The sequence below is a fragment of the Mobula birostris genome, chromosome 13 (assembly GCF_030028105.1).
Source record: "Mobula birostris isolate sMobBir1 chromosome 13, sMobBir1.hap1, whole genome shotgun sequence".
NCBI lineage: Eukaryota > Metazoa > Chordata > Chondrichthyes > Myliobatiformes > Myliobatidae > Mobula > Mobula birostris.
Window position 1 is genome coordinate 79831166 of NC_092382.1, and position 13455 is coordinate 79844620.

Genomic DNA, 13455 nt, shown 5'->3' on the forward strand with positions numbered 1-13455 from the left:
ATAATATCTAACAGGTCAGCCTCCAATACGCAAGGAAAATTATTTAAATATCTTTGTAAGAAATGTCTAACTTGAAGGTATTGTAAAAAGTGTGAGTATGAAAGATAATATTTATCAACTAATCGTTCAGAAGACACCAATCTATCTTCTTTAAAAAAACAAAAAAAAACCTTTATTTTTCCAAAGTAAAAAAATTGGATCACTCAAAGAAGGCTTAAAAAAGTAATTTTGATAAATTAAACTACAAAGTTTAAATTTTTTAAGATTAAAATTTTCAAAAATTGCAAAACTGGAGCCAAGTGTGTAATGAATGCTTAATCACAGGGTATGGAATTAAATTAACAACTTTAGCTAATTGTATAGGTAAAGCAACTCCTAATAATGAGGTTCAGTAAAACTGTTTCACAGCTTTCAATTCCAGGTCTACCCAAATTGGCCAATCATTCTTATCAACCCAATATAACCAAAAGGACATGTATCACACATTAACAGCCCAGTAATACATTCTTAAATTAGGCAAAGTGAGACCTCCATCCCTTTTCAACTTTTGTAAGTGACATTTACTAATTCTTGGTCTTTTATTATTCCAAATAAAAGTTAAAATAATAGAATCAATCTGATCAAAGAAACTTCTTAGTCAATAAAACAGGGATATTCTGAAATAAATATAAAAATTTTGGGAAAATCATCATTTTAACTATATGGATACGACCGACAAGTGAAAAGGTAAGTGGACTCCATCTATTAAATCAATACTTCATAGAGTCTACCAAAGGAACAAAATTGGCTTTATAAAGATCCTTATATTTTTTAGTGATTATAACACCTAAATATCTGAAAGAATCTGTGACTTTGAAAGGAATATTATCATTTATAGAGGCAGGTTCATTTAAAGGAAACTATTCACTTTTACTAACATTTATTTTATATCCTGAAAAATCTCCAAATTTATTGAATAATTTTAGCAAGGCAGGAATAGATTCTTTGGGATTAGATACATAAACCAATAAATAGTCAGCGTAAAGAGAAATCTTATGAATGGTCTCATTCACAAAAATCCCATGAATATTTTTAGCTTCACGAAGAGCAATACCAAGGGGTTCTAATATTAAAGTAAATAACAAAGGACTTGATGGACAACCTTGTCTTGTCCCCTGTGAAATCTGAAAAAAAGGAGACCTACAGTTGTTATTGACAACAGTAGCAATAGGAGCTTTATATATCGTTCCAAACCAATTATTAAAATTAACACCAAAGCCAAATTTCTCTGAAACATTGAAGAAATATTTCAACTCGATCAAATGCTTTTTCAGCATCCAAAGAGATGATGCATTGTGGAGTTTTAAAAGAGGATAAATATATAATGTTAAGTAGTCTCCGAACATTTGAAAAGGAAAAACGACCCTTTATAAAGCCTATTTGATCTTTAAAAATAATTTTACCCAAAATATTATCTAACCAATTGGCCATTATCTTTGACAGAATGTTAGCATCGACTTTCAATAATGAAATAGGTCTATATGAAGTACGGTCAGTAGGATCTTTATCCTTTTTAAGAATTAAAGAAATAGAAGCCTCATAGAAAGTAAAGGGTAAATCACCTTTCAAAACAGAATCCTTAGACATTTCCAACATATATCCGGAAAAAGCAATTTTCCAATTTTTTTATAAAATTCTACAGGACCCATCAAGTCCAGGGGCCTTACCAGATTGCATTGAAAAAATAGCTTTATGAATTTCGGCTTCAGTAATTTGGGCATCAAGAGTCTGTACAGACAGAGCGGTCCCTGGCTTCGTATGCTATCATAGGTTGCTTGCCTTTTTTTGGGGGGGCTTTCAGGGAGGTGGGTGGGGTTAGAATTAGGAGTTTTTTTTTCCTCTTGGGTGGTTCTGGAGCATGGGTGTTTTCTATCTGGTTGTATTCTTCATCACCACCATTTTTGATCATCCCGTATTGGTATGTGCTCTGTGCAGGTATAAAGTATAATAAAATTATAATATGGTATTTAAACGGATTAATGTAATAAGTTGGAATGTTTGTGGTTGGAATCATCCTATTAAATGAAAAATAGACAAAACTATTAACTGATTCCAAACTGATATAATTTTTGCTCAAGAGACACATATCAGGGCAGGAGATCTAAATAGATTTTTTTTGGATGGTGGAGAGGTTTGCAGTTCCACTCTACTTCTCAGAGTAAAACTAAAGGCATGTCCATCTTTATTAAATCTAATATATTTATTCAAGAGGATATTGAGTCAGATTCGAATGGTAGATTTTTAATTGTCAAAGGAGTGATCTGTAACAGAAAAATTGTTTTGGTCAATCTGTATGGTCCTAACTTAGATGATCCTTCTTTTTTTAGAAAAGATATTTGCTTTACTGCCTGATTCAAATGAATATATGTGATAATGCGTGGGGATTTTAACTGTTGTTTAAATCCTATGATTGACAAGAGCTCAACCAATCAGCGACTTCCAACTCACTCTGTGTCACTTATTAACTCCTTTTTGATCAATTTTGGATTGATCGAATTATGGAGATATCTGCACCCCGGTAACAGAGAATATTCTTTCTTTTCACATGTTTACAAAAAATATTCGAGGATTGATTATATTATAATCAATCCCCGCTTCCTGCCTAGTGTTAAAAATTGTGAAAATGACGCTATTGCTATATCTGATCATGCACCTTTGAGTTTGTGTTTTGAATTTATGTCATTCTTGCCTGCTCAACATAGCACATGGCACATGTCTCAGACATTATTGCAAAACTCTGACTTTGTTGGTTTTATTGAAACCCAGATAAAAGAATTCTTTCATTTTAATGATATAGTGGGTACGTCCAAATGAATTATATGGGATACATTTAAAGCATTTTTGCATGGCCAGATCATTTCTTATTCAGCTAAGCTTAAAAAACAGACTAAAGTAGAATTAGATAAGATTGGGCTGGGAGGCTATCACCACCTATATTAAGCTGCTAGCCTAAGCGAGAGTTACATATGTTCAGATAACTGAGTGAATTGCTTCCCACATTCAGAGCAGGTGAACAGCCTCATTCCAGCTCAATCAACTCAATGATGCACATAGGGTTGATTTGGCTGAGAGAATCTCTTCCCAAAGTCTGAGCAGGTGAACAGCCTCTCCCCAGTGTGAACTGACTGATGTCTCTGTAGGGAGGATGATTCAGAGAATCCCTGCCCACAGACTGAGCAGGTGAATGGCCACGGACACTCCCTGATGTGAACTGACTGGTGTCTCAGTAGGGAGGATGATTCAGTGAATCCCTTCCCACAGACTGAGCAGGTGAATGGCCACTCCCCGGTGTGAAGTGACTGGTGTTTCAGTAAGTGAGAAGACAAAGTGAATCCCTTCCCACAGTCTGAGCAGGTGAATGGCCTCTCTCCGTTGTGAACTCGCTCATGTACCTTCAGTTTAGATGACAAAGTGAATCCCTTCCCACAGTCTGAGCAGGTGAACGGCCTCTCTCCGGTATGTACTCGCTGATGTACCTTTAGTTCGGATGACTGCATGAATCCCTTCCCACAGTCTGAACAGGTGAACGGCCTCTCCCCAGTGTGAACTCTCTGATGTACCTTCAGTTGGGATGATGAATTGAATCCTTTCCCACAGTCTGAGCAGGTGAATGGCCTCTCCCCAGTGTGAACTCTGTGATGTACCTTCAGTTGGGATGAGCAAGTGAATCCCTTCCCACAGTCTGAGCAGGTGAACGGCCGCTCCCCAGTGTGAATTCTCTGGTGCTCTTGCAGGTTTGATGCCTGACTGAATCCCTTCCCACAGACTGAGCATGTGAATGGCCTCTCCCCAGTGTGAACTCTCTGGTGTACCTTCAGATTAGATAACCAAGTGAATCCCTTCCCACAGTCCGAGCAAACGAACGGCCGCTCCCTGGTGTGAACTCGCTGGTGTGCCATTAGGTCAGATGACCGAATGAATCCCTTCCCACAGCCTGAGCAGGTGAATGGCCTCTCTCCAGTGTGAACTCTCTGATGTTCCTTCAGCTGAGCTGATCGAGTGAATCCCTTCCCACACACTGAGCAGGTGAATGGCCTCTCTCCAGTGTGAACTGACTGGTGTGCTTGTAGGCTAGTCGACTCAGTGAATCCCTTCCCACAGTCGAAGCAGGTGAACGGTCTCTCTCCAGTGTGAACTCGCTGGTGTCTCTGTAGATTAGATGAAGAATTGAATCCCTTCCCACAGTCCAAGCAGATGAATGGCCTCTCTCCAGTGTGAACTCGCTGGTGAGTCAGTAGGGTGGATGACTGATTGAATCCCTTCCCACAGTCTGAGCAGGAGAACGGCCTCTCTCCAGTGTGAACTCTCTGATGTACCTTGAGTTTAGAAGAGCAAGTAAATCCCTTCCCACCTTCCGGGCAGGTGAATGGCCACTCGCCCGTGTGAACCCGCTGGTGAGCCATTTGGTCAGATGACCAAGTGAATCCTTCCCCACAAATTCAGCAGATGACCAGCCTCTGCCCAGTGTGAACTGACTGGTGTGTCCACAGGTGAGAAGACCCACCACAGAACAGGTGAATGGCCTTGTCCCAGTGTGAACTTGCTGATGTACCTTCATGAGATGACCTTGAATCCCCACAGTTTAAAAAGGTGAACGGCCACTCCCCTGTGTAAACTGACAGGCATGCCAGTCGGTCAGATGATCGAGTGAATCCCTCACCACAGTTTGAGCAGGAAGGATGATCAAGTGAATCCCTTGCTCCACTTCTTATACGCGTGGACAGAGACAGCAAAACTGGCGTGTTGTGTTCGAGATCCTCATAGATAAATTCCTTGTCGTTTTTAACCTGAAAAAAGATTTATAACATCCATCAGTGGGTGAAGGACAACATTTCAGATGAGATCACTTTAGTCACCAAGGTGTGATCTGCCATCACACTGTTTCTGTGAGATTCAACCCAAGTTGGAGAGAGAAATCATCTTCTATCTGGGCACAGTGCTGGTATCTGGAATGACCATCAAACTCTCTGATGCTCTTCCTGTCTCTATAGGAATGGGGCATTTCTGCCATCTCCAATCTGTGACCTGGCTCAGTTTGACTCTCTCCATTGGTATTATTCCCTGTTCCCACTGAGCTGCATAGGTGCCTGGCCCCACAGTAACTGAAACACTCTCACACAAATAGCCTTTGTTGACGGACGTGCAGCAGGGATTTTCTTTTATCTACTGTCAATGTAAAGTGCCACAGTTTTAACGCCATGTAAACATTTCCTGCCCAGATGAATGGCTGGTCTTCACAGCTGTTAAAAGGAATTAAATGAACATTAGTATTATTTCTTGTGCTTGTCACAGAGTCACAGAAAAGTACAACACAGAAACAGGCACTTTGGCCCATCTAGTTTGTGTTGAACTATTTAACCTATCTACACCCATACCCCTACCATCCAGATACCAATACAAACCTCTTAAATGTTGAAATTGTGCTCACATGCACCAGTTGGGCTGTCTGCTCATTCCACACCTGGATGACTGCCTGTGTGAAGACGTTTACCTGCATGTTCCCCTTAATATTTCACCTTTCACCCTCAACCCATGGCCTCTGTTTGGAGTCCCACACCATCTCAGTGGAAAAAGCCAGCTTGCGCTTACCCCATCTATAACCCTCACAATTTTGATACACTTCCATCAAATCTCGCCTCAATCTTCTACATTCCAAGGAATAAAGCCCAGACCTGTTCAATCTCTCCTCATAACCCAAGTCCTCCAGACCTGGCAACATACTTGCGAATTTTCTCTGAACTCTTTCAACCTCTTTTACATCTTCCTGTAGGTTGCTGACCAAACTGCACACAATACTCCAAGTTAGTCCTCACCAATGTCTTGTACAACATCAACATAACATCCATCTCCTGTACTCAGTACTTTGGTTTATGAAGGCCAATGTGCCAAAATCTTTCTTTCTATCCCTATCAAACTGTGACACCACTATCAGTGAAATATAGACCTGTATTCCCAGACCCCTTTCTTCTACAACACTTCTCAGTGCCCTACCAGTCACTGTGCAATTCTAGGTCCTACTAAGGTGCAACACTTCACACTTGTGAGCATTAAATTCCATTTTCTGTTTCTCAACCCATTTTCCCAGCTGGTCCAGATCACACTGCAAGCCATGATAATCTTCCTCGCTGTCCACTACACCACCGATCTTGGTGTCATCCACAAATTTGCTGATCCAGTTAACCACACTATCATGCAGATTACTGATATAGATGACAAACAACAACAGATCCAACACTGATCCCTGTGGCACACCACTAGTCACAGGCCTCCGGTCAGAGAGGCAACCATCTGCTACCACAGTCTGGCTTCTCCCAAAGACAGTGTATCATCCAATTTACTATCCCATCTTGAATGCTGAGTGACTGAACCTTCTTGACCAACCTCCCAGATGAGACTTTGTCAAGTGCCTTGCTAAAGTCCATGTGGACAACATCCACTGCCTTGCCTTCATCCACTTGCCTGATATCATCCTCGAGAGACTCTATAAGATTGGTTAGACATGACCTACCATGCACAAAACCATGCTGCCTATCTCTAATCAGAGCACATCTATCCAAATACTTATATATCCAGTTGCTGCACATATGTTCCAATAACTCTCCCACTACTGATGTCAAGCTCACTAACATAAAATTTTCTTGTTTACCTTTAGAGCCTTTCTTGAACAGCAGAACAACACTGGCTGTCCTCCAATCCTCCAGTACCTCACCTGTCACTAAGGATGATTTAAATATTTGTGCTTGGGCCCCAACAATTTTTGCACTTGTCTTCCGCAGCGTCCCAGGGAACAACTTGTCAGGCCCTGGGGATTTATCCATGGTAATTTGCCTTAAGACAACAAACACCTCCACATCTGTAATCTGTACAGGGTCCTTTCTAACTCTCACACAGTTTCGTGTGTCCTGCACCTTGGGTGCAATGCACCTCTCTTCATGACATATCTATCACTCCCTTCAACTCCTGGATGATCTGGAATTCATCCATTTCCAGCTCCAACTCCCGAACGTGCAGGGTTACAAGCTGCAGCTGGATGCACATCTTATAGGTGAGGGTGTCAAGGACACTGGAAGTCTCTCCAGCTTCCCACCAATGTCCCGTCTAATTTGTAATGACCGGTGTGCCAAAAAATCTTGCCTGTGCAATTTTTACCCATTGACAACAACATGTGCAAACTGAGCTTTAAATAGAGAGGTATTTATTTTAACAGCTAGCAAATGAGAACTCTGATGCCCTCTGGGTTTGATTGAGTTTATCTGCACTCTCACACAACCTATACAGCAGGCCTGTAGAGGGTTACGAAGGATTTTCTCGCCAGACCTTTTGCACACCGTCCATATCTGATTTGCTCGCTAAATGATGCTTTAAAAAGTCAGATTTCTAAAATCACTCCACTTCCTCGCACTTGCAAATTCTCCAGCAACTTTTGCATTGCCACAACACACACAGGTACCACCGGTTTCTGTATTGTACATAAATATTTCCCCTGAACCCTCCCCCAGGGGACTGATGACCAATGAATATGAACGGAAGGGCAGGTCTCATTGGAGAATGGCACATTTGTGTGTGAAAGCTACTTGTTGATCAGGACAAAGGCGTTTGATATCATTATGTACCCAGAGAGAATGGGTCAAAACATGTTCCCACGGGTACAAAGGTCCAGAACAAGAGGAGGTAGAACAAGCAACACACACAAAATGCTGGAGGAGCTCAGCAGGACAGACAGCATTATGGAAAACAGTACTAATGCTGAGTTCCTCCAGCAATTTTGTGTGTGTTGCTTGGATTTCCAGAGTTCCTCCAGCAATTTTGTGTGTGTTGCTTGGATTTCCAATATCTGCAGGTTTTCTCGTTTGTGATTGAAGGCAGAACAGAGGTGTTTTTTTCTCAGCTGGTGATGTAAAAGATTTTGTTCCCTTTCTCCGAGTTCCCAATCCTTGCATTTAGACAGCTGGAGCTCAGCTCTGTCTGAGAGATCCATCGGTTCCCATTCCCTCATCAGCCGGAAGCTCCCCGGGGCCCATGTACGGATCGTGGGGCTGAGAGAGAGGGAAGAGAACAGGACTGTCCCGGGATTATGGTTCACGGTGTCCGGAGCTCACAGCAATTGTCCCGAATTCGGTGTTGAAAACCCCCACCCGCAGCCGGGGAATATCTCTTACCTGGAGCCGATTTCTCGAGGCCTTTGAGTACTGCGCGCATGCGCAATTTTCAGGAACAGACTGCAATTCAATCGGTGTTTCAGCGACAGTGAAGATTGTTGCGCAGAGCTTTCTGGGTCATCACGGAGCCATTAAAAGTTTCTGCAAGCACAGGTTCCATGTCCATACCTCAGGTTTTTTTGTGTGTAGAAAACTCAGCAGCTCTTTTAATGCAGAAAGCAGCTCCCATAAGCAATGCATAAACTATCAGCAAACTTTCCGCGTGTCTAATGCCAAAGTAGAACCTTGTTACAAATGCAGATATGAAACACAAGAGATTCTACTGTTGCTGGAAATGTAAACACACACACACACATAATGCTGGAAGAACTCCGCAGTTCAGGCACCAACTAAGCAGAGGAGTACACAATCTAGGCATGCTGAAGGGACTCGGCCTAAACGTTGCCTATTTACTCCTCTCCACATTTGCAGCCTGATCTGTTGATTTCCTCCAGTATTTTGCTGAAATTAACCACCTTTTTTTTCAATCAAACAGTTTCAAAATGTTTCTGATCTTTCATTTGTAGCCATATTCTGCTGGTTGGATTCCTCTTCCTCCTCGTCCTTGTAAACTCTTAATTCCCATCTCTTTCTGGAGCCCCAACACACTGATTCAAGCTGGTAACTCTTTGGTTTCTGACTCTACACAATCGAAGATTCATTTGCTCATCTGCTGTCAGACTTTAGAGGCGCATTTAAGCAAACCAGCTGTCTGAGGCACAGACCTTTGAAATGAGTGAAAATGACACAAAACTTTGAAAAGAGCAGGGAAGAAGGAGTTTAACCGCCTTAGACCAGAGCCCTGAAGAACGTTAAAACCACAGTGAGCTCATTGTGTTATTCAGCCTGGACAGAAGCATGCAGGAAATTCATGCAGGTGTATAGGATGATGAGAGGCATTGGTTGTGTGGATAGTCAGAGGCTTTTCCCAGGGCTGAAACGGCTAACACAAGGGGGCATAGGCTTAAGGTGTTTGGAGGTAGGTACAGAGGAGATGTCAGAGCTACGTTTTTTAAACAAAGTGTGGTGTGTGTGTGGAATGCACTGCCTACGACGGTGATAGAGGCGGATACAACAAGGTCTTTTAAGAGACTCTTAAATAGGTACATGGAGATTAAGAAAATAGAGGCCTATGCGGTAGGGTAATTCTAGGCAGGTTCCAGAGTAAGTTACATGGTCGTGACATCATTTAGAGCCAAAGGATATGTCATGTGCTATAGATTTCTATGATTCTCTGAAATTCATGGAAAATCTCCTATCCCACGGAGTGGTGACTAGTTGCAACCTGTCATCACAGGGAGAGTGAGAGGGGAACAGCAGGGATAGATTTTGATATACTGATATGGAACAGAAACATGGACAGGGACCAGATGGGCCGAGAGGACTCTCTAGTGTACATTGTGAGTGGGGTAGAGACAGTAAGTACCTGAGACACGGGATTTGATATAGAACTGATTTATCTTTCACAGATCCACAATATTAAACATCAGTCTAGTTTAAGGCTAACATCAGCAGAACAGACTCCTCCAATGCTCAGTGACCAGGGTTCAGTCCTGGGTGCGATGAGCAGCCGCAAGAACTGCAGAACCTGACAGTAACAGTCCCTCATGAACCTGCAGCTGCCTTCAGTCACCATATTGGTGAAACATTTAACACAAAACCATGCATTTGAGAATTTAGACATTTCTATTTTTCTGAGCTTCTCATAAATGTGTACAGTTTAGTTAAGCTTTGCTCCAGAATTACCACACAATTAAAAGTTTATTACATTTTTTTTATTTTTAGTTTTGCACCACTTACGTAATTTAGCTATTTAATATGTATATTATAGTAATTCACAATTGTTAAAATCTATTGCTATGAATTAGGTTCTACTGCTGCCGCAGAGACAACGAATGTCATGACATTTGCCGGTGCTATTAAACCTGATTCTGATATTGATATGGGAGACCCCCCACCGGTCACCTGATCCCAGTTACCGCAGATTGTAATGCGAGATTGAAGCCTTTTCTACTTACCTGCATTCCTCAGAAATGACAATAGTTCAGATAAGTTTCCTTCTGCGGTTTCAAAACAGAAGCTCAGTCTGTCTAATATTTCCACACAATTAAAATGGGGAGGAATGCAGCAAGAATGTGCCGGTTATGAGGATCTTTGAGTACATGGCCTGTTTTTCCTTGCAGTCATGGGCAGAGCAGTAGCCATAAGAAGGCGTGAAGTATCGACAAGAAGCTCAGAGACCTCGGCCTTCACCCTGCCTTCTGTAGCTGGATCCTGGACATCCTGTCAGATCGCCGGCAGGTGGTAAGAGTGGGCTCCCTCACCTCTGTCTCTCTGACCCTTAGCACACATACCCCACAGGGTTGTCTCCTTGGCGCCCTCCTTTACTCTCTGTATTCCCATGATTTGCGTCGTCACCCACAGATCCAATCTGCTAATTAAATTCGCTGACGACACTACACTGATTGGCATAATCTCAAATAATAACGAGGCAGCCTACAGAGAAGAAGTCATCACCCCGACACAGTGGTATCAAGAAAACAACCTCTCCCTCAATGTCACAGAAACAAAGGAGCTGGTTGTGGACTCCAGGAGGAATGGAGACAGGGACCAAATTCAACATTTCCAAGTCTGTTATTGACACAAAATGCACATTTTAATATTGATCACGACACAATGTATTTTACATATTGTTAATAACATAAAACGTATTTATAGGTTGTTACTGACAGAGAATCGTATAATTTGTGTTCCGTGTGTTATCTGAATGTACTTGCCTGTGATGCTGCCACAAGTCAGTGTTTCTCTGTCCCTGTACCTTCCCGTACTTGTGAACTTGGCAGCTCGGTTGGTCGAATGTGTGAGACAGTACACTGTTAAATGCAAAACCCTGAACAGTGTTGATGATTAGAGGAATTTAGACTCCAAGTTCATCGGTCCCTGACAGAGACTGCACAGATTGATCGGGTGGTTAAGAAGGCAAATGGCGTGGTTGTGTTTATTAGTTGAAGCACTGAGTTGAAAAGTCGGGAAGTTGTGTTGCGGCTGTTGCGAGCCTGCGGTCGGACTGTGACTGTGTCTTTAAGAGCGCCGGAGTGAGGAGGCGGGACTATGACGTCAGTCACAGGCTGACGGCGCTAACTGTGGATTTAACCATAAGAGAGAGAGAGCGATCTGCAGACAGGCAGTCGGCCAGTCTGAAGAGAGAGAGAGACTGGAAAAGCTGATAGATTCAGTTTGTCGGAATGAAATGTTTGGACACCGGGAAGTCCTGCTCGGCACGGATAGTTCAAAGGTTAATTTATTATCAAAGTAGGTATCCATAAATAACTCTGAGTTTTTTTCTCCTCCAGAGAGTCACGAAACAAGGAAAGAAAGGCTTTCAGAGCGAAAAAAATCAAACTCCCACCCCACCCCCGCATGAAAAAGAACGGCATCCCGATCATCAACCCCCAAAACCCACCCCTCCCACAAAAGGGAAAAATAACATCGATCCCCCCGAAAAAACAACCCGACCCCGCACAACTGCGGAGGAGCCGGTGTCACCGGTGTAGAGGAGCCGCATCGGGAGCAGCGGACACAACGGGCGACCCCGGAAGATTCACAGGTGAAGGGTCGCCTCACCTGGAAGGATGTTTGGATAACGGGGAGAGTTCGGCCGTCCGGCCCTTTCACTGTGACCCCCGAACTCACATCAAACCCGTCCAAACGAATCTGGGTGAACTTTAATGACCAATAAATATAATTCCTCTCTTTGATCAGCTGTCTGAATGATTCCCTGACTCTGAGAGGAAGGGGTGTCTATGATCCACATTGTCAGGGTGTTGAGTTTACCAGGAGACAGAGACTGCAGGGACGGGAGGTTTTCTGGTCACTAATACACTGTGTGTGGACCCCGCTGGCAATTCTGGTGTTGTGACCCGAATCGAGACAAACACCACGCTGCCCACTCCACCAACAACACGGCACAGCCGGACACATAACAGGGACTTTACATCTCACAACACTGGATTCAGTGATGAAACCCGTGATTAATGTTGTTGTCCCACTGAAATCATAAGAAATGTCCATTCAGGTGTTTTTAATTACAAGCGCTCCCCCACAGATGACGTCACACATGGTTCCCCCCCGCGCGTACCTGACGTCACACACGCGCTGCTCTGCTCGTGCTGAGGCGGTTTAACGGCTGAGCTACCGACCACGAGACCCCTCCACCCCTCTCCTCCGCTGCGCTGTAGTCATTGGCCCGAGGCGATGTCAATCACTGTTTCCGCCCAATAGCGGAGGCGGACCAGCCGAGAGGGCGTTACCCCGCTGGCATCTCTTCTCAAAGAGGAACAAATCCCAAAGTAAATGTCCGCTTTCTGATTTATTTCCATTTCCCTCCGAGGGAAGTTGGGGCGTTTGTGAAGCGTCTCCTGCGGCCGGAGTCTGATGTATCGCTGAGAGGTAGGAGGAGACCGCTCGGCCCGTCGGTTTGATGCCGGTTCCCCGGGGAGGGAGAGGATGAAGACGGTGAGAGAGGGGGCGGACAGGATGTTTGTCCCGGTGGGGACAGGAGGGGCTCATCTGTGGAAATGTCTGAGCCCACGGTGGTGGCGATTCACCACATTGGGGGCAAACACCGGCAGACTGTTGCCCTGCAAGCGGGGACAGGACTGGAGTTGGGAGGGTGGGTGAGGAGAGGACATTTCGGATAGTGGGGGTAAGATCTCGAAAGATGATTGCTAATGGCTCCACATCCCTTCAGCCACCTCTTTCAGATCTCTGCCGTGTTCACCATCTGGTCCAGGTGATCTATTTACCTTCAGACCATCTCTGTTTCCCAAGAAACTTCTCCCGAGTAACGTAACTTTACACATTCTGACCACTGACATCTGGGACTTTCATATTCCTGCCAGTGTCTCCGACAGATAAGAGTGATGTACAATACTTATTCAGTTCATCTGCCATCACCTTGCACCCCCACCCCATTACTACCTCTCCAGCATCATTTCCCAGTGGTTTCCACCTCTCTTTTACACCATATCTACCTGAAGAAAAATTTAGTATCCTCTTTAATATTACTGGCTAGCTCACCTATGTGCTCCATCTTTTCCTTCCTAATTACTTCAGTTGCATTCTGTTGGTTTTTAAAAGCTTCCCAATCCTCTAACTTCCTAGAAATTTTTGCTCTATGCTCTGTGTTTGTTTTTTATGTCGTCTTTGGTTTCTCAAA

The 13455-nt window shown here is 43.6% G+C and overlaps 1 protein-coding gene across 1 annotated transcript; it reads right to left on the reverse strand.

Annotated features, from left to right (window-relative positions):
• Positions 1-208: 208 nt before the first annotated feature.
• LOC140207032 (uncharacterized) lies at positions 209-8292 on the reverse strand. The gene is made up of 2 exons (XM_072275349.1): positions 8199-8292; positions 209-4826 (listed from the first exon to the last, which is right to left on the reverse strand). Exon 2 carries the CDS (start codon positions 4440-4442, stop codon positions 3078-3080), a length of 1365 nt encoding a protein of 454 aa, XP_072131450.1. The 5' UTR covers positions 4443-4826; positions 8199-8292; the 3' UTR covers positions 209-3077.
• Between the last annotated feature and the right edge of the window lie 5163 nt (positions 8293-13455).

Coding starts and splice junctions, on each gene's coding strand:
- LOC140207032 (XM_072275349.1), bottom strand. CDS start 4,442: ATGGCTCACCAGCGGGTTCACACGGGCGAGTGGCCATTCACCTGCCCG.